This window comes from Sphaeramia orbicularis, chromosome 13, assembly GCF_902148855.1.
Source record: "Sphaeramia orbicularis chromosome 13, fSphaOr1.1, whole genome shotgun sequence".
Classification (NCBI taxonomy): domain Eukaryota; kingdom Metazoa; phylum Chordata; class Actinopteri; order Kurtiformes; family Apogonidae; genus Sphaeramia; species Sphaeramia orbicularis.
This window is the reverse complement of record NC_043969.1, coordinates 31,732,433-31,748,229: the sequence shown is the minus strand read 5'-3', so window position 1 is coordinate 31,748,229 and position 15,797 is coordinate 31,732,433. Positions and strand designations below refer to the sequence as shown.

Sequence of the window (15,797 nt, the reverse complement as noted above, 5' to 3'; positions counted from 1 at the left end):
CAATAGAGACATTTGTCTTACTCAATTGTATTATCTTTTCTCTTCAACATTTTCCACAGTAATCAAATAAAAATGCAGTGCGTGAACTTTTTCTCCCCTTTATTTCTTGGATCATGTTCTCCTCTCCATCCCAAAGTCTTCACCTTCTGGTTTCCCAGACATATTGGCATGTCTCTGTGGTGCGGCTCCCAACAGAGCCCGGGATGAATCATGTTGCTGCAAGTTTTATGATAAATATTGCAATTCATAAATCATTGTTTTCCTTCGTACGCAAGCACAGGGCAAGGAAAGACGCAGGAAAGTTGAACATCTCAGTTCTAGACTGACAACAGAGGTCCTCATATGTATGTGTGTCCTGACTTGTGCTAAAAAGGAGACTCAGGTCAGGGCAAGACCACCAGCGAGAAAGAGAGCAGTCTGTGTGTAGGAGTGAAATCTGCTGGTATAAGGCTAAGTGCTATCAGTGCTTCTACTTTTAGATCTCCATAAATTTTAGGCACACCACTTGTAAATTAAATCAGGGTACAGAAAGCATGTGCCTGTAAGGCAGCTACCATATTTGCTCACTTGCAATCTAATGTTGGTGGTGCCAAGAAGCCTATTATGGCTTAAGAGGACAAACCTGTTTGTACTTTTTGCTTTATGTTGGTCTTAATGTTTAAAAAAAAAACAAAAAAAAATCAACCTCAAGCTTTTTTTTTTTTTTCAGATTATTTTGAGCCTCTGTTTTGTGCAACCCATGGAGCTTGTGATAAAAGACTATATAAACAAATGATCCTGACAGCTGCGATTTGTCACAATTTCAACTGATATAAGTCATTCAGAGAGATTATGGGTATGGGTTTTTTACTTTTAAGTACAACTTGGGAGTTCTTTTCTATGATTAAAGTCCCTAAAATATCACATTATCTACACTGATTTTGTCCCAGTTATACTTTTTAATGTGGCTGCAGGCATTAAGTTCCATCTGCGTCACTTCAAAGAGTTGCCAGTGCAATGGGCTTAATACATGACTAATGCAACCAGGATCCAAGTTTGCAAAACCTGTTACTGACCTGCCAGCTGACACACAGCCCTGTTTACTAGTTTAATCAGAATGTTCTCTGCACACATGCAAATATGTGTTAAATGATCATCACTTAAATATTTTGGAAGTATTTTAAACAAATGTCTAAGAAGCCCAGCAGTGCAATGTAGAACATGCATTAATACTAATTCATCACTGCCATCTAGTGGCTAAAACTGACTCAGCAGCACAAAGTAAACAATGCTTGTCAAAACAAAGACCAATCACAAAGTATTTAGATCGAAATAGTTTACTTCATACACACTACACTCTGCACAAGTGTCAACTGGTATAATGTATTTTTGTTGATACATATGCTGCATTTCATCTTTCTGCTATTCCATGTCCAAGTCATCCAGCTCCACAGTGCCCTCTCTCTTCACCCAGGGTAAAGGCAGGGGCACATACGGGTCATATGTCCAGCGAGGGTACACTCTCTTATACAAATTCATCAGGACAGTGTCCTGAGAACGCAACTGATTATCAAATACACACTTCATATGGCCGTGTGTTCCTGAAAAAAAAAAAAAAAAGCATTCATAGGAAATGGTTTTCTCAAAATACTGACATTCTGCTGATTGATTTTGTTTGTTCTCACCTAAAGCCTCCTTAATGTGGCCTCTCCGTCCCCACTTGGTTCGCAGCTCCACTGGCTTGAACCACATGATATCATCTGTAACAGAACGACAGAACAGTCGCAGATGTTTTTTTTTTGTTGTTGTTTTTATAAAAATTCCCAACATGGACATACGAATCAATAGAAGTTCTAGAACATGTTCTCACCCCTGTTAAAGAACATGTAACGGACAACTGCTGAACGTCTGTTAATTTTGAACGGGTGTCCACTCAGGACAATTCTCTTCAGCACAACACGCTGGGGATCACAGCTGAGCAGACTGCCTGTAGCCACCAGGTCCTGAATGCCTAGAAGCACAAAATCAGCCCAAGTGGATAATTAAATAATGCAATCAAACAGACAACGGAATGCATGGTCAAAAGTTAAAGATCAAGACAGCCAGACCACTAATTTAATCTACTTATTTTCAAGGACAGATTGAGCTCTTTATCTCACCATCGTTCCTTTGTTTGAACAGGAGGATTCCTGCAGGGGGGAATGTGATGGGAGCATACACCGATACCACGGTGGGGGCATCTGGCCTGAGGAAACGCTCCATCTTGTGCTTGTCAGCTGGAGAAGAGCCAACTGAGTTAAAAATAATTCTAGGTGCTTCTACATCATTCTAATGAAAACTCCCTGTGCCTGAGAAGATCAATAACAATACAGTGCTGTGGACTGACAACTAACATCCAAGAATAATAATAACAAAAAAAAAAAAGTCTGTAATGAGGAAATCACAGCTTTAGTCTTTGCAGTACACAAATATTCAAGGCTTGAAAAATAGATTCAGGTTTCAACATGTTAATTCTTGGATGTTTGAAGACAACATATCAATCATCAAATTTTATTTATATAGCGCCAAATCATAACAAAAGTTATCTCATGACACTTTACATATACAGTCGCGGAAAAAATTATTAGACCATCAAAAGTCATCAAAAACAATGGTTATGCAATCAATTACTAACTCCTGTGTGTATCGTGACTAAAGCAGACAGAAAAGAAAACATGGAATGCCTAAAAGTTGTGCCAGTACAGTAAAAATGCCAGTACAATGCCATAGCTATTGACGTAAGATCTGAAGTGATTTTGGTTATTATCAAGAAAACATTGAAAATAGATAGATATCAGCTCTCAAGTTAAACTCTTACGAGCTATTTTTATTGTTATCATTATATTTGTCCAGACAAATGTTCCTTTATTTGTACCAGGCATTAAAATGAACATGAAACTGAAGAAAACAAGGGTTGTCTAATAATTTTCTCCAAGACTGTAGAGCTGGTCGAATCCAGGCTCTCAAGATATAAACAATAGATCAATTATATGTTTTCATGCAGGCAAACAGTGTTGAAGTCTTTCTCGTGTCTGACTTTAGTGATGCCTCTGATATGAATATATAACCGTATTGGGTGACGGCACGTGTTTGTTGTTGGCTTTTCAGTGGCTTGATGTTTCCCATGGGACAGTAATGCCTTTATATCAAGTTCCTGTTTTGGGCGTCTTCTTGCAAAAGAACATCAAATTTGTTATTGCAAACAGGCTTCAACAATGCAATAATTACGATGTTGTCAAACCTGATTTCATTGACTTCACACACATCCATATTAGATTTGAATAATGTTTAGAGAAACAAGAAACAGAAGTTATTCAAGAAGTAAATATTTGTTTGATGAAGAGATGCCGCATTAGCTTGGTTTGCATCATTATATTGTCACCAGCCTGCACAGTTTGCTTTGTTACCGACTGGTCCCATGTTCGTTTCTTATTGTTATTTTGATTATGTGATCAATGCACGTTTTCAACAAAAATAGATAGAAATGTTAGATGGAAGTCAATGCAAATTTTGAAAAGTAATGTAACCACTTATTTTCAAACCTTTTGTAAATTTTAGTTAAGACAGCAAAAAATATATTGTGTCATCCTATGTTTGCAATTTTAGGTCCAGGCAACTATAAGTAAAAAAAAAAAAAGTGGATCTAGAAGCAAGTGGTGATAAATGGATTGTCAGTTATATATTTAAGATATTTACACAAAATATACTTTTCTTAAAACGTGAGCATTGTTTAGGGAGACTGATCTCATGAAATTGCGTTGTATGTCACACCAGTTCTTATGGCATTTGGCGTGCTATGCGCACACATTTTCGTCCTTTCGTGTGTTAACACCATTTGATCGTCTGTCAATTTATGCCAAGATCTCCACTTCACATATCTGTAACCACTAATCCTAACCCTCAGTGCCTGATATTTGACATGGTGTGAACATACACGCAGAAAGCTTATAATGCCTACAGATAGAGGTAAAGATATATTTACGCATTTTCATGATATCACGTTGGCTTAGGGGTGTGTTTGTATGAGTGACAGGCATTCTACCTGATGTGTGCTGGGAAAAGATCGGAGAGGCCCTAAACCTCCGAAATCCACAGTGGAAGACTAGCTCCTCTTTGGATTTGATGGGTTCTGTATTGCTCGGGTGTCTCCTAACCAAGAGGTGCATTACTGACATCTGTGAAAAAGGGCAAAACGAGTAGGTCAGAAAAATCAACAGTAATAATATTAAACTGCCTGTGTGAATTTGTTTCAAGATGCTGTCTATAAAAAGTAGATACACAAATTTAAAGTGTCAAAAGAGTTATTCATACCTTCTGTTCATGAGGCAAGAGAGACACCAACACTAGCGGTCTGCCTGCCTGGACACTCTCCATCACAGAAGGTGGTACATCGATGATATGCAGGGTGACAAACCAGCCCACCTGAAACAGAAGGGCCAGTAGTGTCGATGAAGTCAACAATCTAAAATTTAACAACGACATGATTACAGTCCCACGCTTTTTACCATGGCTCCATCGTCTTCAGCTGCGGCTTCCGTCAGGACGCGGCGCCGGGTCCGTTCAAAGCTCTGGAACTGGAAGATCCGTGAATAATCAAGAGGCAGGTTTTCCATGGGGTCCCAGGGAGACGAGCGGAAACTCTTTAAGCCCCTGTAGCGCTGAAACCTGGGAGAAGAGATTTAAAAACATGATCAATGTGGGACACAGTGTCAGTGATTTATTACCAATCAACAGCCGCAGAATTTATCTCAAGTTTTTTTCATTAGAATCTATTACTATTACTATTATAATCTATTATTTTGTGTTTGTTTATTTTATATAAGCACAGGACACAGAGCTGACCGGATTCTAGCTGCCATTTCAAGGGGCGTGTCCACCTCATCAGGAAACATCTCATTGGCTCGAGCCTCACGGTAGCGCTTCAAGCCCTCTTCTTCTGCAGCCTCATCCATGTGCTCATCGTAACGCTGGTCTGCTCCAGTACGCTCCGCGTTGCACACCTCTTCTTCCTCCTCCTCCTCTTCTTCACCTTCTGAGCCTGAACCAGCCTCCTGAGCAGAAAGGATAAGGTCACAAACGATCAGAGGGATGTCATTTTGGACTTGGAAAGTGAAGAAAACTAATTGATTTTGAAACCTAAATATGATAAAGTTAATCTAATTAAACAGAATTACATTTCAAGCAAATCAAAAATATCTGCTTGACCCAATACCTTCTTTTTGTTTTTATTACAGCGTGAGCATTTTATAAACCATGACCAAGCAAAAAAAAAAAAGAAAGTCATACATATTCTAAATATAGAAATGCAATATAAACAAGACCAACCCAAAAACAGTACACCAACAGTGTTTACAGTATGTAACTTTAATAAGGACCAGCCAGAACTTAATCTTTGTTAATCCTTGGCCTGTTAATGTCCTAGGTCTGTGCCTTTCAAGTGTGTCAAGAAATGACAGGCTTCCACTTCTAAGTGAGTTTTTACAAATCACAGCCAATATATAACTGTAGAAGGAAGTGAATCATCAAAGTCAACACACAGTCCAGCGTTCCCTCTGGCAAATTACAGGAGGAGCCAGACACATGAGGGGAAAACACTCAGCGTGGGGTTGATTCACAACCTTTCCAACATCCCTGCTGCAGTAATAATAATCATTATCATTTGAAGTACCACTTTCTCTATTGTTAACATCCCCCAAATATGTATTCCTGTGTGCTTACATCAAACACAGGTTAATAACAATTACAGATCACGGTGGCCCGTTGCATAAGGGTTTCCTAGACGTCTTTTCAAGCAGAGCTCGAAATAAATAAATGGGCGACTCCTCCCTTCGTCCAGACGGGAAGTTCTGTTCATAGGACAGGAAGACAGGAGGCTTCTCTCGGGACTCCTGCTCCAAACACTATTGTTGCGGTCAGCAGCCTGGCACTGCAGGCCAGAGACAGACACTGAGAAAACAAACAGTGCCTCTCAGCTGCGAGGTGCACTGACTGGGGGTCACGTATGCTCTGGCTCCGGAAATACTGACACTCAAACATCGTAGCTCCTCCAAAGACTGAGTGAACTCATCACACCCCACAGGATTACAATACGTCACTGGAAACCCACTGTTTCTATGACAACAAGCAGAGGCTAAATAGGTGTGTTAGATTAAAGCACATTTTATTACTTGATGACCAATGTTTGTGATTTCCAGCTTCTTAAAAAGCATTTGTCTCCATTTTATACTATAATAAACTGTCAATTTTTTTAGAACAAAATCAGCATTTGCAAGACAATCACTGGCATTTTTGTCCATATTATGTTATAAACTAACTGAAAAATAAAACTGTTATTCATCAAGTGTTACAGAATGTGAAATAAACTATAACCACCATTTCCTTTGCTGTATCTTTACCTGTGAGTTAATCTCATCCTCTCCTTCCAAGGCCTCATCCATCATGTCGTCATCATCATCATCCTCATCACTACTTTCTTCATCCCCCTCATCATTCTCTTCATCTTCATCAACGATCCATGTGGCCTGGTAGTCTGATGTTCCTTTTGGAACCTTCATCACACGTTTGTTCTTCCTGGCCTCTAAATGCCGACATACAACAGCAGCAAGAAGCTTTTAGAATTCTGTCTCGACTGCATTACATGTCATTTACTGAAAATACATATTTTTATATGAATGTACATCTACAAAACTATAGCCCACATTGTGACTAACAGAGAATTGTATATATGGACAGGTCAATTATGGCTTTGATATGTGATTTTCTACTCATGTTCAGCATTATTAAATATCAACCTCTTTTATTCCTTTCTGTCTGCTTCCCTTAATCTACCTGAAAGGAATAATTTTTATATATATATATATATATATATATATATATATATACACACACACACACACACACACACACATATATATACACACACATACATATATATATACATGTGTGTGTATATATATATATATACACATATATATATTTACATATATACATAAACAAACATATATATATACACATATACATATATACATGTATATACATATATTATGAGGCAGGGATTAAAAGACAGTGTATGACCAATTAGTTTATTGAAAGTCATGAGAATTTATTTGCCACAAGAAAATTTACATAATAGAAAATGTTTTTATTCTATGTGTCCTCCTTCTTTCTCAATAACTGCCTTCACATGCTTCCTGAAAGTTGCGCAAGTGTTCCTCAAATATTTGGGTGACAACTTCTCCCATTCTTCTTTAATAGTATCTTTAAGAAAGTCGACATTGCTGTGTGATGTTCTATTGGTAGCGTGTTCTAAAATAGCATAATCCAGAGGGTTTAGATCTGGGCTAGAAGGCGGCCATAAACATGATTCCCAAAAATTGCTAAAGTTGGATTTGTTGCTGTTGTCAACAAGTGTTTTGGTGTTCTTGTGTAAGATTTTAACTTCAAATCATATTTTACTGCATTTCTAACGGTCTTGTTGTCTACCTCAAGTTCAATTGCCATTTTTCTCATGGATTTGGTTGGATCCTTTAGGATTTTGGATTTGAGAGCTTTAATAAAAGCTTTGGTACGTTTTTTGTTGCTTCCTCCACTTCCAGACTTTCTCGTAATAGTTTTGCTCATAGTCATTCTCTTCTTTACATTATAAACAGTCTTTATGGACACTCCAACTATTTTTGAAATCTCCTTTGGTGTGACGAGTGCATTCAGCAAATCACACACTCTTTGATGTTTGCTTTCCTGATTACTCATATGGGCAAAAGTTTCTGAAAAGGTATGGATAATAGTGTTAGGTATGATTATGACATCAATATATGTTTGGTTTCAAAACAATTGACGTAGTGCCTGCTGAGAAAAAACAACTAAATGTTCATTGTAAATTTTGCTTCCCCACCCTGTGTGTGTGTGTGTGTATGTATATATATACACACACACACACACACACACATACATATATATATACACATATATATATATATATATATATATATATATATATATATATATATATATATACACACACATACATATACACATACATACATACATATATATATATATATATATATATATATATATATACATACATATACACATACATATATACATACACACATACATATATATATATATATATATATATATATATATATATATATATATATATATATATATACATATATATTTGGTACACCTGTTAAACTCCTTATTAATGCAAATATCTAATAGTGACATAGCAGGAACTCCATGTGTTTAGACACGTAGACAGACAAGAACTAAAATCAAGCAGCAGAATGTGTCAGAAAAGTTTAAGATTTAAGTGGCTTTGAACGTGTCATGGTTCTTAGTGGCCAATGGGCTGGTCTGAGCATTTCACAAATTGCCAATAAACTGGGATTTTCATGCACAAATATCTCTACAGTTTACAGAACATGACCTGAAACAGAGAAAATATCCAGTGAGTGGCACTTCCCTGGGTGAAAATGCCTTGTTAATACCACTTTATTTTTTATTGTCCGGTCCGATAAATCTCCACAGTCATCAAATCTCACTCCAATAGAGCATCTTAGGAGATGCAGATCATGGATGCAGAAGGTTGCTGCTGAAATTTGCAACTCTGCGTGTTGCTATTAAATCAATATGGACCAACACCTCTGAGGAATGTTTCCAGCACTTTGTTGAATCTATATCCTGAAGATATATGACTTTTCTACAGGGAGAGGGAGCCCACCCAAGTACTATCAAGATGTACCTAATAAAGTGGCCAGTGTTGTGTGCTGATACCCTGAAGATGGGTTAAAATCTATTCAGAAGAATCAGCCCATATCCACAGATTAAAATGTGTGTAACAAGTAGTGAAATGCTATTATGTGTAGTGTCTGCACCTTCAGCCTCCAGCAGCTCTGATTCTGTGGGCCAAGTCTGCTCTCCATCCATAGGGTCCACCTCAGCCTCCGTCTGCAGACTCTCCCTGCAGGATGGATCTGCTTTCATTAACACCCGCAGTGGAGCCTCCTCATCACCGTCCTGAGAAAAGGATGATTAAGATGAGTAAATAAAAACAAAATGTTTGGATACAAGAACACTCATACTGCACAATTCCAAATTAAACGGTGCATAATCCAATCCTGTGTTTATATTACCGTCTTTCCCTCCAATAAACACTGTAGATACTTCTGCTCTTCTGCATAGGAGACTCAGACAGCAAATAAATGTCTGCCCTCCAAATACATTAGGTTTTCTGGTAAGTTCAGATTTAAAATGTACTAGATCTTATATATTTTCATAAGATGAATTACAAAACAAATAACAAAAATGCTTAGTGGTTAATGTTTTCAAGATATATGATAAAGGGCTATTACATCAATATATGGTTGTGTAAATTTTCCACTTGAAGGAATGTGAAAAGTGAATATATTCTAAAGTGCAGACAGTGTTTTAAAGTCCAACTGATAGCTCAGAGACAAAAATTCCTTTTAACTACTACTCCTTCTAACATTAATTCTCAACATTCAAACTTTTTACCCAATACTGTATCTTGAAAACTACAGCCAACTCGCACATTTGAATGAATTTTTCTCTATTTTTGACCCAACTTTGGTAAAGTTTCATTACTTTTATTCTGCAAGGATTCTACTTATAGACCAGTGATATCTATAAACACAAATAAGCAAAATAATTGCCAGCAGTCGCTCAATTTGAATAACATATAAACATATACATGGACGTAAAATGTAAAACAGTACTTAAGTGTCAAGAAAACACCCACAAGCAAGTACTGCTGTGTAGCAATGTAAGAAAATGTATACAAGGCTGGTGTTTAGTCACTTGAAATAAATAAGAATATCACTGAACCGCCTACCATCATGTCAACATCTCCGCCCTTGCCAGGCTTTGGTGGTCTAGCTGTTGCATTAAGTGGAAGAGGGTCTGAAGGAGCATCAATTTGACTGAGCTGAAAGTCTCCATATCCACTGATGTGAACCAGTCTGTCAACCCTTAAAGGACAGCCACGGACATAACCAGACACACACAGGGTACCAAGGCCAGTAGGACCACCTCCTATCCCTTCAAGGTTAGGCGTAAAAGTGACATGCTGAGCCAGAAGGTGAGACCGTCTAGAGCGGAAGCCCAGTTTTCTCTGTCTTTGACTGCCCAGATGTCTGAGAAGTAACGTGGCTTCCTGTTCCGAATCCAGAGAGAAGAGACGGGCATCAGGAAACCGGACCTCAGTGATTTTTGTCAGAGCTCTCCTGGATTCAACCCTCTTCTTAACAGGGAGGTCAGATACACCTTGGCAAACCAGAGCTATGGAGGATCAGAAAGACAAGATCTTAAAAAATGCACAGAACTCATCAAAAGATGAAATAAGGCTTACTGGGAGAGCAAAAGATGCCATAGTCTGTTCTGGCTTAAACTCACCGTGACTGGGGAGGCCCTGAGCAAAGAGACATGAGAGACAGTAGTCCCCATAGCTGTCCCAACCTTCATTAGATTCCAACACAAATACAAGGCTATCTGCAATCTTGGCCACATCCAGCAGGGAGTGTATGTCAGCTGTCCAGAGAAACCACCAGGAAATGTTAGATGTGAAAGCCCAGTAAGACAATGCACATAGAAAAATACAGTAGCACAAACACATGCAAGATTAAGTGTAATATTATATTGATTTTTTTTTTAATGAGTGTTGACATTATAACATTATTTAAGGGTGTAAATTTTGCATGTGCAGTATGTTAGAACAGTATTTGTACTAACTCATTCACTTTATCTTTGACAGAGTGAAGCCCATTAGATGGGCATGGATGTAATCCCATAAAACTGGAGTTGCATCCAGTAACCAGTGTTTTTCTTTACAGTGCCACATAACAAACAACACAATTTGTAAGTATTCCCATGTGAAACATATTTTGTAATTTGTTATGACACCACAAAAAAAGAAAGGGTGGAACTGGGAATTTTCCCAACCACAGAGTGTAAGTAACTGATAGTAGATGTCATTTTAAAATTCATTCATACATTTTTAAAGTTTAAACCTAAAATCAAACTCATCAGTGTATAAATGTGATTGAAAGGTCACCATTAATTAACACAGTAACAGGATAGAATAGCAGAGCAGGCTAATGACAAAAGTAGTGTATTTTCAGGGTTTCAGTTGAGCTCCTAATTATGAATTATATAGAGAACTCCAGTATTTATGTATAGTATATATGAGCTTTGAAACTCAAAGTATTACAAAATATCAGAGAATGTTGGTTTTATAAGCTCTTACTTGGATATTTAAGAGTCTTCTCAAAGATAAATGGGCCAGATTTGATTGTCTCCATCTTAACTGGGATTGATGGCTGTGTTCCCACCAAAGCAGTGCCCAAACCTTGGCAAGAGGTTCAAACTTTGAAATAAATGTTAAAAACAGAGACATTCTCTTTTCAAGTATGCCTGGAGCCATTTTACTGTGAATTTTTTCTACTCTCACGCCTGACATTATATACTTAACTATAAAAGGGTCAAATTCCCTTCTTGTTCATCACTATACATCTATTGAGGATGCAGAGGGTGAGTCCTTTTTAGAAGTCTTCTCATGTTTTTAAGCACAAATTGACCCCACCACCCCAACCACACCTGTACCTTCTGACTCCTGGGTTATACATGCATTGACAACTCATAATTTAATGGCAAATTCTAGATTTTCTGTAACAAAACACATGTAGTATTTGTGAATTTTCGGCATCAACTACTCCCTGTTGAATAGTACATACCTGTGCTTTGACTCAGGAAGGTGAACCTTTGTTTAAAACGAGGCAGGAGGAGCCCAAAGCTGTCACTGACACCAGTGATGCACTGCTCCTGATGTACGACACCCCCAGCACCTTCAGCACGCAACAGTTTAGTAATAGCGCTAGCATCAACACTGGCATGGAGCGACACCACTGCAACCAGGTGAGGAGGACCTTCTCTGCTGCCTAAACGCCGTTTCTCTGTAAGCACCTGAGCAAACCAGGGAAATGGTTTACAGCAACAGTCAACAAAAACGAAATGCCAAAGCATGAAAACTAATACTTAAAAATTACCATATCTTTCTTTTTCTGGCGTAGCTGGTTAGCTTTGTGCCTCCTGTCCATCTTCTTTTGCTCTTTTCTCTGTTTTTTGGTGAGAGCTGTCACTGATACTCGCCCTACAGGACAAATCAAAACAGAGCCTTTTAACAGCTACACAAGATGGAGACCAATGTCAATATTTACCCTGGTTTAAATTCAGATTTTGAAGACAGTGGAAACCACTGTTTCAATGTTACCACTTCTGGGCTTGTCTAACACTAATCTGTTGTAGGGAGAAAGTCTGTGTACTCTCCTAAAATCCCGAGATATATGCACTTTTTGTTTTGGTTTTTTTTTTTTTCAAAAGCAGCATTAAATGTTAACCCATAAAGACCCAAACATCCACTAGTGACCAAACTCATGTATTGATCTAAACTATGTAACACCTGTTTATCCACTAATCGTATCCATACATGTAAATAATTGGTGTAAAATGCAGTTTGTCATCTTTTCATGGTCATCAGATATGACCCATTTGATGTTCAGAGGCTTCATAGTTACCATGGAAACACTGTCATCTTCTACAACATTGATTCACCAGTAAAACCCATTGAGTTTGATAAATGACAGTGGATGGAGACACTTGTTTTTATGTTCAGTTATTGATATATTTTGTTAAATATTTCACTTTTTTTCCAGTTTTCTCTGTTTTGATATGATAACCTTTGGATTTATTGAGTTTGAATGGTCATCTAATTTAAATATACAAAAATGCATTATTTTCATTGAAAAATGCAAAAAACATAAGGCAATATTATAATAAAGGGTGATAAATTACATAAGAAAGGTTACATAAAGAGAAAAAGTCATTTGGGAACTGTCAGAAAAAGTAGCACTGGGTCTTTATGGGTTAAGGCCAACTCTGCTTGTAAACTAAAAAGGAAGGTGTTGCTGTTTAAATGATCATCAAATCATGAATCTTCTTTGGAGAACTTTATCTATTCTAGAAGGGTATGTTTGAGTGCATGCCTCCATTAAGGTATATACAATGTCAAGAGCAAGTGAAAAAGAAATTCGAGGTTTGTTCCTCTTTTCCTGGGTCCACTCTGAAATTTTGTATTCAAATACTGAGCTTCATGAAAACTGGCCACTTCATATCGCTTTTGTATAATCCAGCTGTAATAAAAACAGTAATGAAAACATGACCCAGGAGATAACAATTACAACAGACCACAACTTTGTAGTCCCTAAGCATCTGAAGTTATGATTGATGTTTCTGCTGTAAGACATACATATAGTTTGGAGAATAGATTACAGAAACCTGTTCAGTTTTCTACAGTTCAGTATAACTGCCAAACAAAATCCATTACTCTGAGAAATTAACCTATATCACATCTTTAGTGTTGCAGTGCAGTAACTTGATAAACAAGAAATGTAAAATATTAGACATAAAATACATTTAATTGCATGGCATTTTCTTAAAATCAGATTTATGAAGTTGGACATGGAATGTAAAGTTCTTGTCTTTGGGGGGTATCTTGTGAGCTGAATGTAAATAAGCTTTCTTATATTATCAAAAGTTAAAGAGACTTCCACTCCAGTTGTCACAACAGGACACTGTGCACACTAACCTGCACTAACACGCGTTTTAGCGCTATTTATTTAAGAGCAAACAGAGAAACACATGCTTTTAACAGCATCACGTATTCTGCTGAATTAAAAACCTCATCCATTTTCAGAGGAAATCCTAACACGTGTGTTTGTGGCTCAGTGCCATAGCCGCAAACTGAAGTGACACAGCTGCTACCACAGCTCACTGGCACTTTGGCATCGGAACAAGACATACCTTTGTTTTCTCTCTCAATTTCACCTTTCGTCCGGTGCTTGCCATGTTTGTGGCCTTTGTTTTTCTGTTTATAAATACCGGCTCGGTGGCCCTGTTGTTTCTCCCCGTTCGCAGCCATTTTCACCATGTGCGACAGTCAGGCGCCCTTCCGCATTCGCACCGGCGTCATGACGTCATGTCAGAGGCGTGTCTTCAGACTTTCCGGAAAGGTTGTCTTCAAAACAAAAGTCCACATAACGTGTTGAGTGTATGTGCTAATGTTGAGTTTGGCATATCAGTTTTTTTACACTACTTGTTGAGGGATTGAAATAAAAATGGCTGAAATACATTTTAGTCCCATTTTCACTAGATCAAAGAACTAATCTCACCTTTCAGTTTTTTAATTTTCATATTTCATACAACATTCTTCTCATGATTAAAACAGAAAAACAAAAAGGAAATCTAAACAGGACTTTTTGGGACTTGAAAATTACAAAAATAAATTACAATCATAAAACTACATTCAAAAAACATCCTTGATAAGCATTACAAACAGATAGAATAGAATAGAATAGAATAGAATAGAATAGAATAGAATAGACAATATAATGGTAAAATACACACATGAAAAAATTGTAGTTTGTAAACTGACTAAGGTAATTCATTTAAAAACCAAGCTAAAACATGTCTTAAGGTTTCTTTTTGAAATGTCCATTGACGAGGAGACTCTTAGAAAAACAAGCCCCCAACCTGCCGATGCACAATCCCAATCATCCTCTCAGTAATCACCCTCTAATCCTCCAGCCCCGGAGTTCACAAGATTGCAAAGCCTCCAAAGGTTTCTCTCTCTGTTATCTGGAAACAGTCAAATATGTCTCAAATGTTTCCCTTGCAGCTCTTACACCAGTTCATTCAGAGAAAATGTTAATGCTTTAAAATGTTACATCATGCACAGACCTGCCAAAAGCACAGTATTCATTAGTAAATAATGCTAATAGGCTTAGTCACACAAAACCCAAAGAGGACAAAATTGTTCGCGCCTCATATGCAGTAGAATTCCTCTGTAAATGATATGACATATGATGTAAGTCACACAATCTCTCTGTAAGACCAGTTTTGCTTAAGGGGCCTTTGAAACGTACATACTGAATCCCAAAGCAAAGAGGAAATACTGGGTAATGTCTTGGGACACACTTTTTGGCCCCTCAGTAGTAACTCTTTTGCCAAGCATCCCCAGGGCAAAGCACATCACATAGACTACTGTCCCAGAACTGCTCATTACCACACAGTATATAGAATCTGTAGCCTTCTAGTTAATGCCCAAGTGTGTGTTATTAAAGTAACCTTCTATAGATATGTGCATGTAGTTTCTGTCTGTTTTAAGATGTGGCTGGGAAGCTTGGTCATGGTTTTCCCCTAGGTTTTTGGGGTCTTCAGATTAGATTGGATTAAACTTTATTGCCTTTATACATGTACAAAGGAATGAAATAGTTATCATCTAACCAGATGTTCAATAAGCAGCAAGTGCAGAATATACAGTATCTATAGTGTGTACATGATAAGGCAGTACTATGGACATATAAACAGGTGGATGTACTGGGTTAGGATTATGGGTTGGAGCTATGGTTTCATTTAGGAGGTGTTGTAGTCATTGAGAGGTTTTTTTTATATTATTTGAGCAAAAAACACGAAGTAATTTTCACATAATCTTGCAGAAAACTTAGGTACATAAATGAGGGGTCTTCTAGAGAGAAAACGGAATGGCTTTCTATGAAAAATATATATTATTACATTATTTGAGAGCATTATTTTTACTATATGTGAGCGCAATTTTAGAAAAGCCACAATAGATAATAAAGACAACCCTAAATGCCAAAGAAGTCAGCTAAGCATTAACTACAATTGTTAGAACAGTCACT

At 37.5% G+C, this 15,797-nt stretch overlaps 1 protein-coding gene across 1 annotated transcript; it reads right to left on the bottom strand.

Annotated features, from left to right (window-relative positions):
• Window positions 1-1,300: 1,300 nt before the first annotated feature.
• tsr1 (TSR1 ribosome maturation factor) lies at window positions 1,301-14,086 on the bottom strand. The gene is made up of 15 exons (XM_030152955.1): window positions 13,900-14,086; window positions 12,087-12,190; window positions 11,775-12,003; window positions 10,438-10,572; window positions 9,878-10,323; window positions 8,901-9,042; window positions 6,414-6,595; window positions 4,861-5,069; window positions 4,524-4,683; window positions 4,330-4,440; window positions 4,061-4,193; window positions 2,139-2,255; window positions 1,850-1,990; window positions 1,665-1,739; window positions 1,301-1,580 (listed from the first exon to the last, which is right to left on the bottom strand). Exons 1-15 carry the CDS (start codon window positions 14,024-14,026, stop codon window positions 1,402-1,404), a joined length of 2,490 nt encoding a protein of 829 aa, XP_030008815.1. The 5' UTR covers window positions 14,027-14,086; the 3' UTR covers window positions 1,301-1,401.
• Window positions 14,087-15,797: the final 1,711 nt, after the last annotated feature.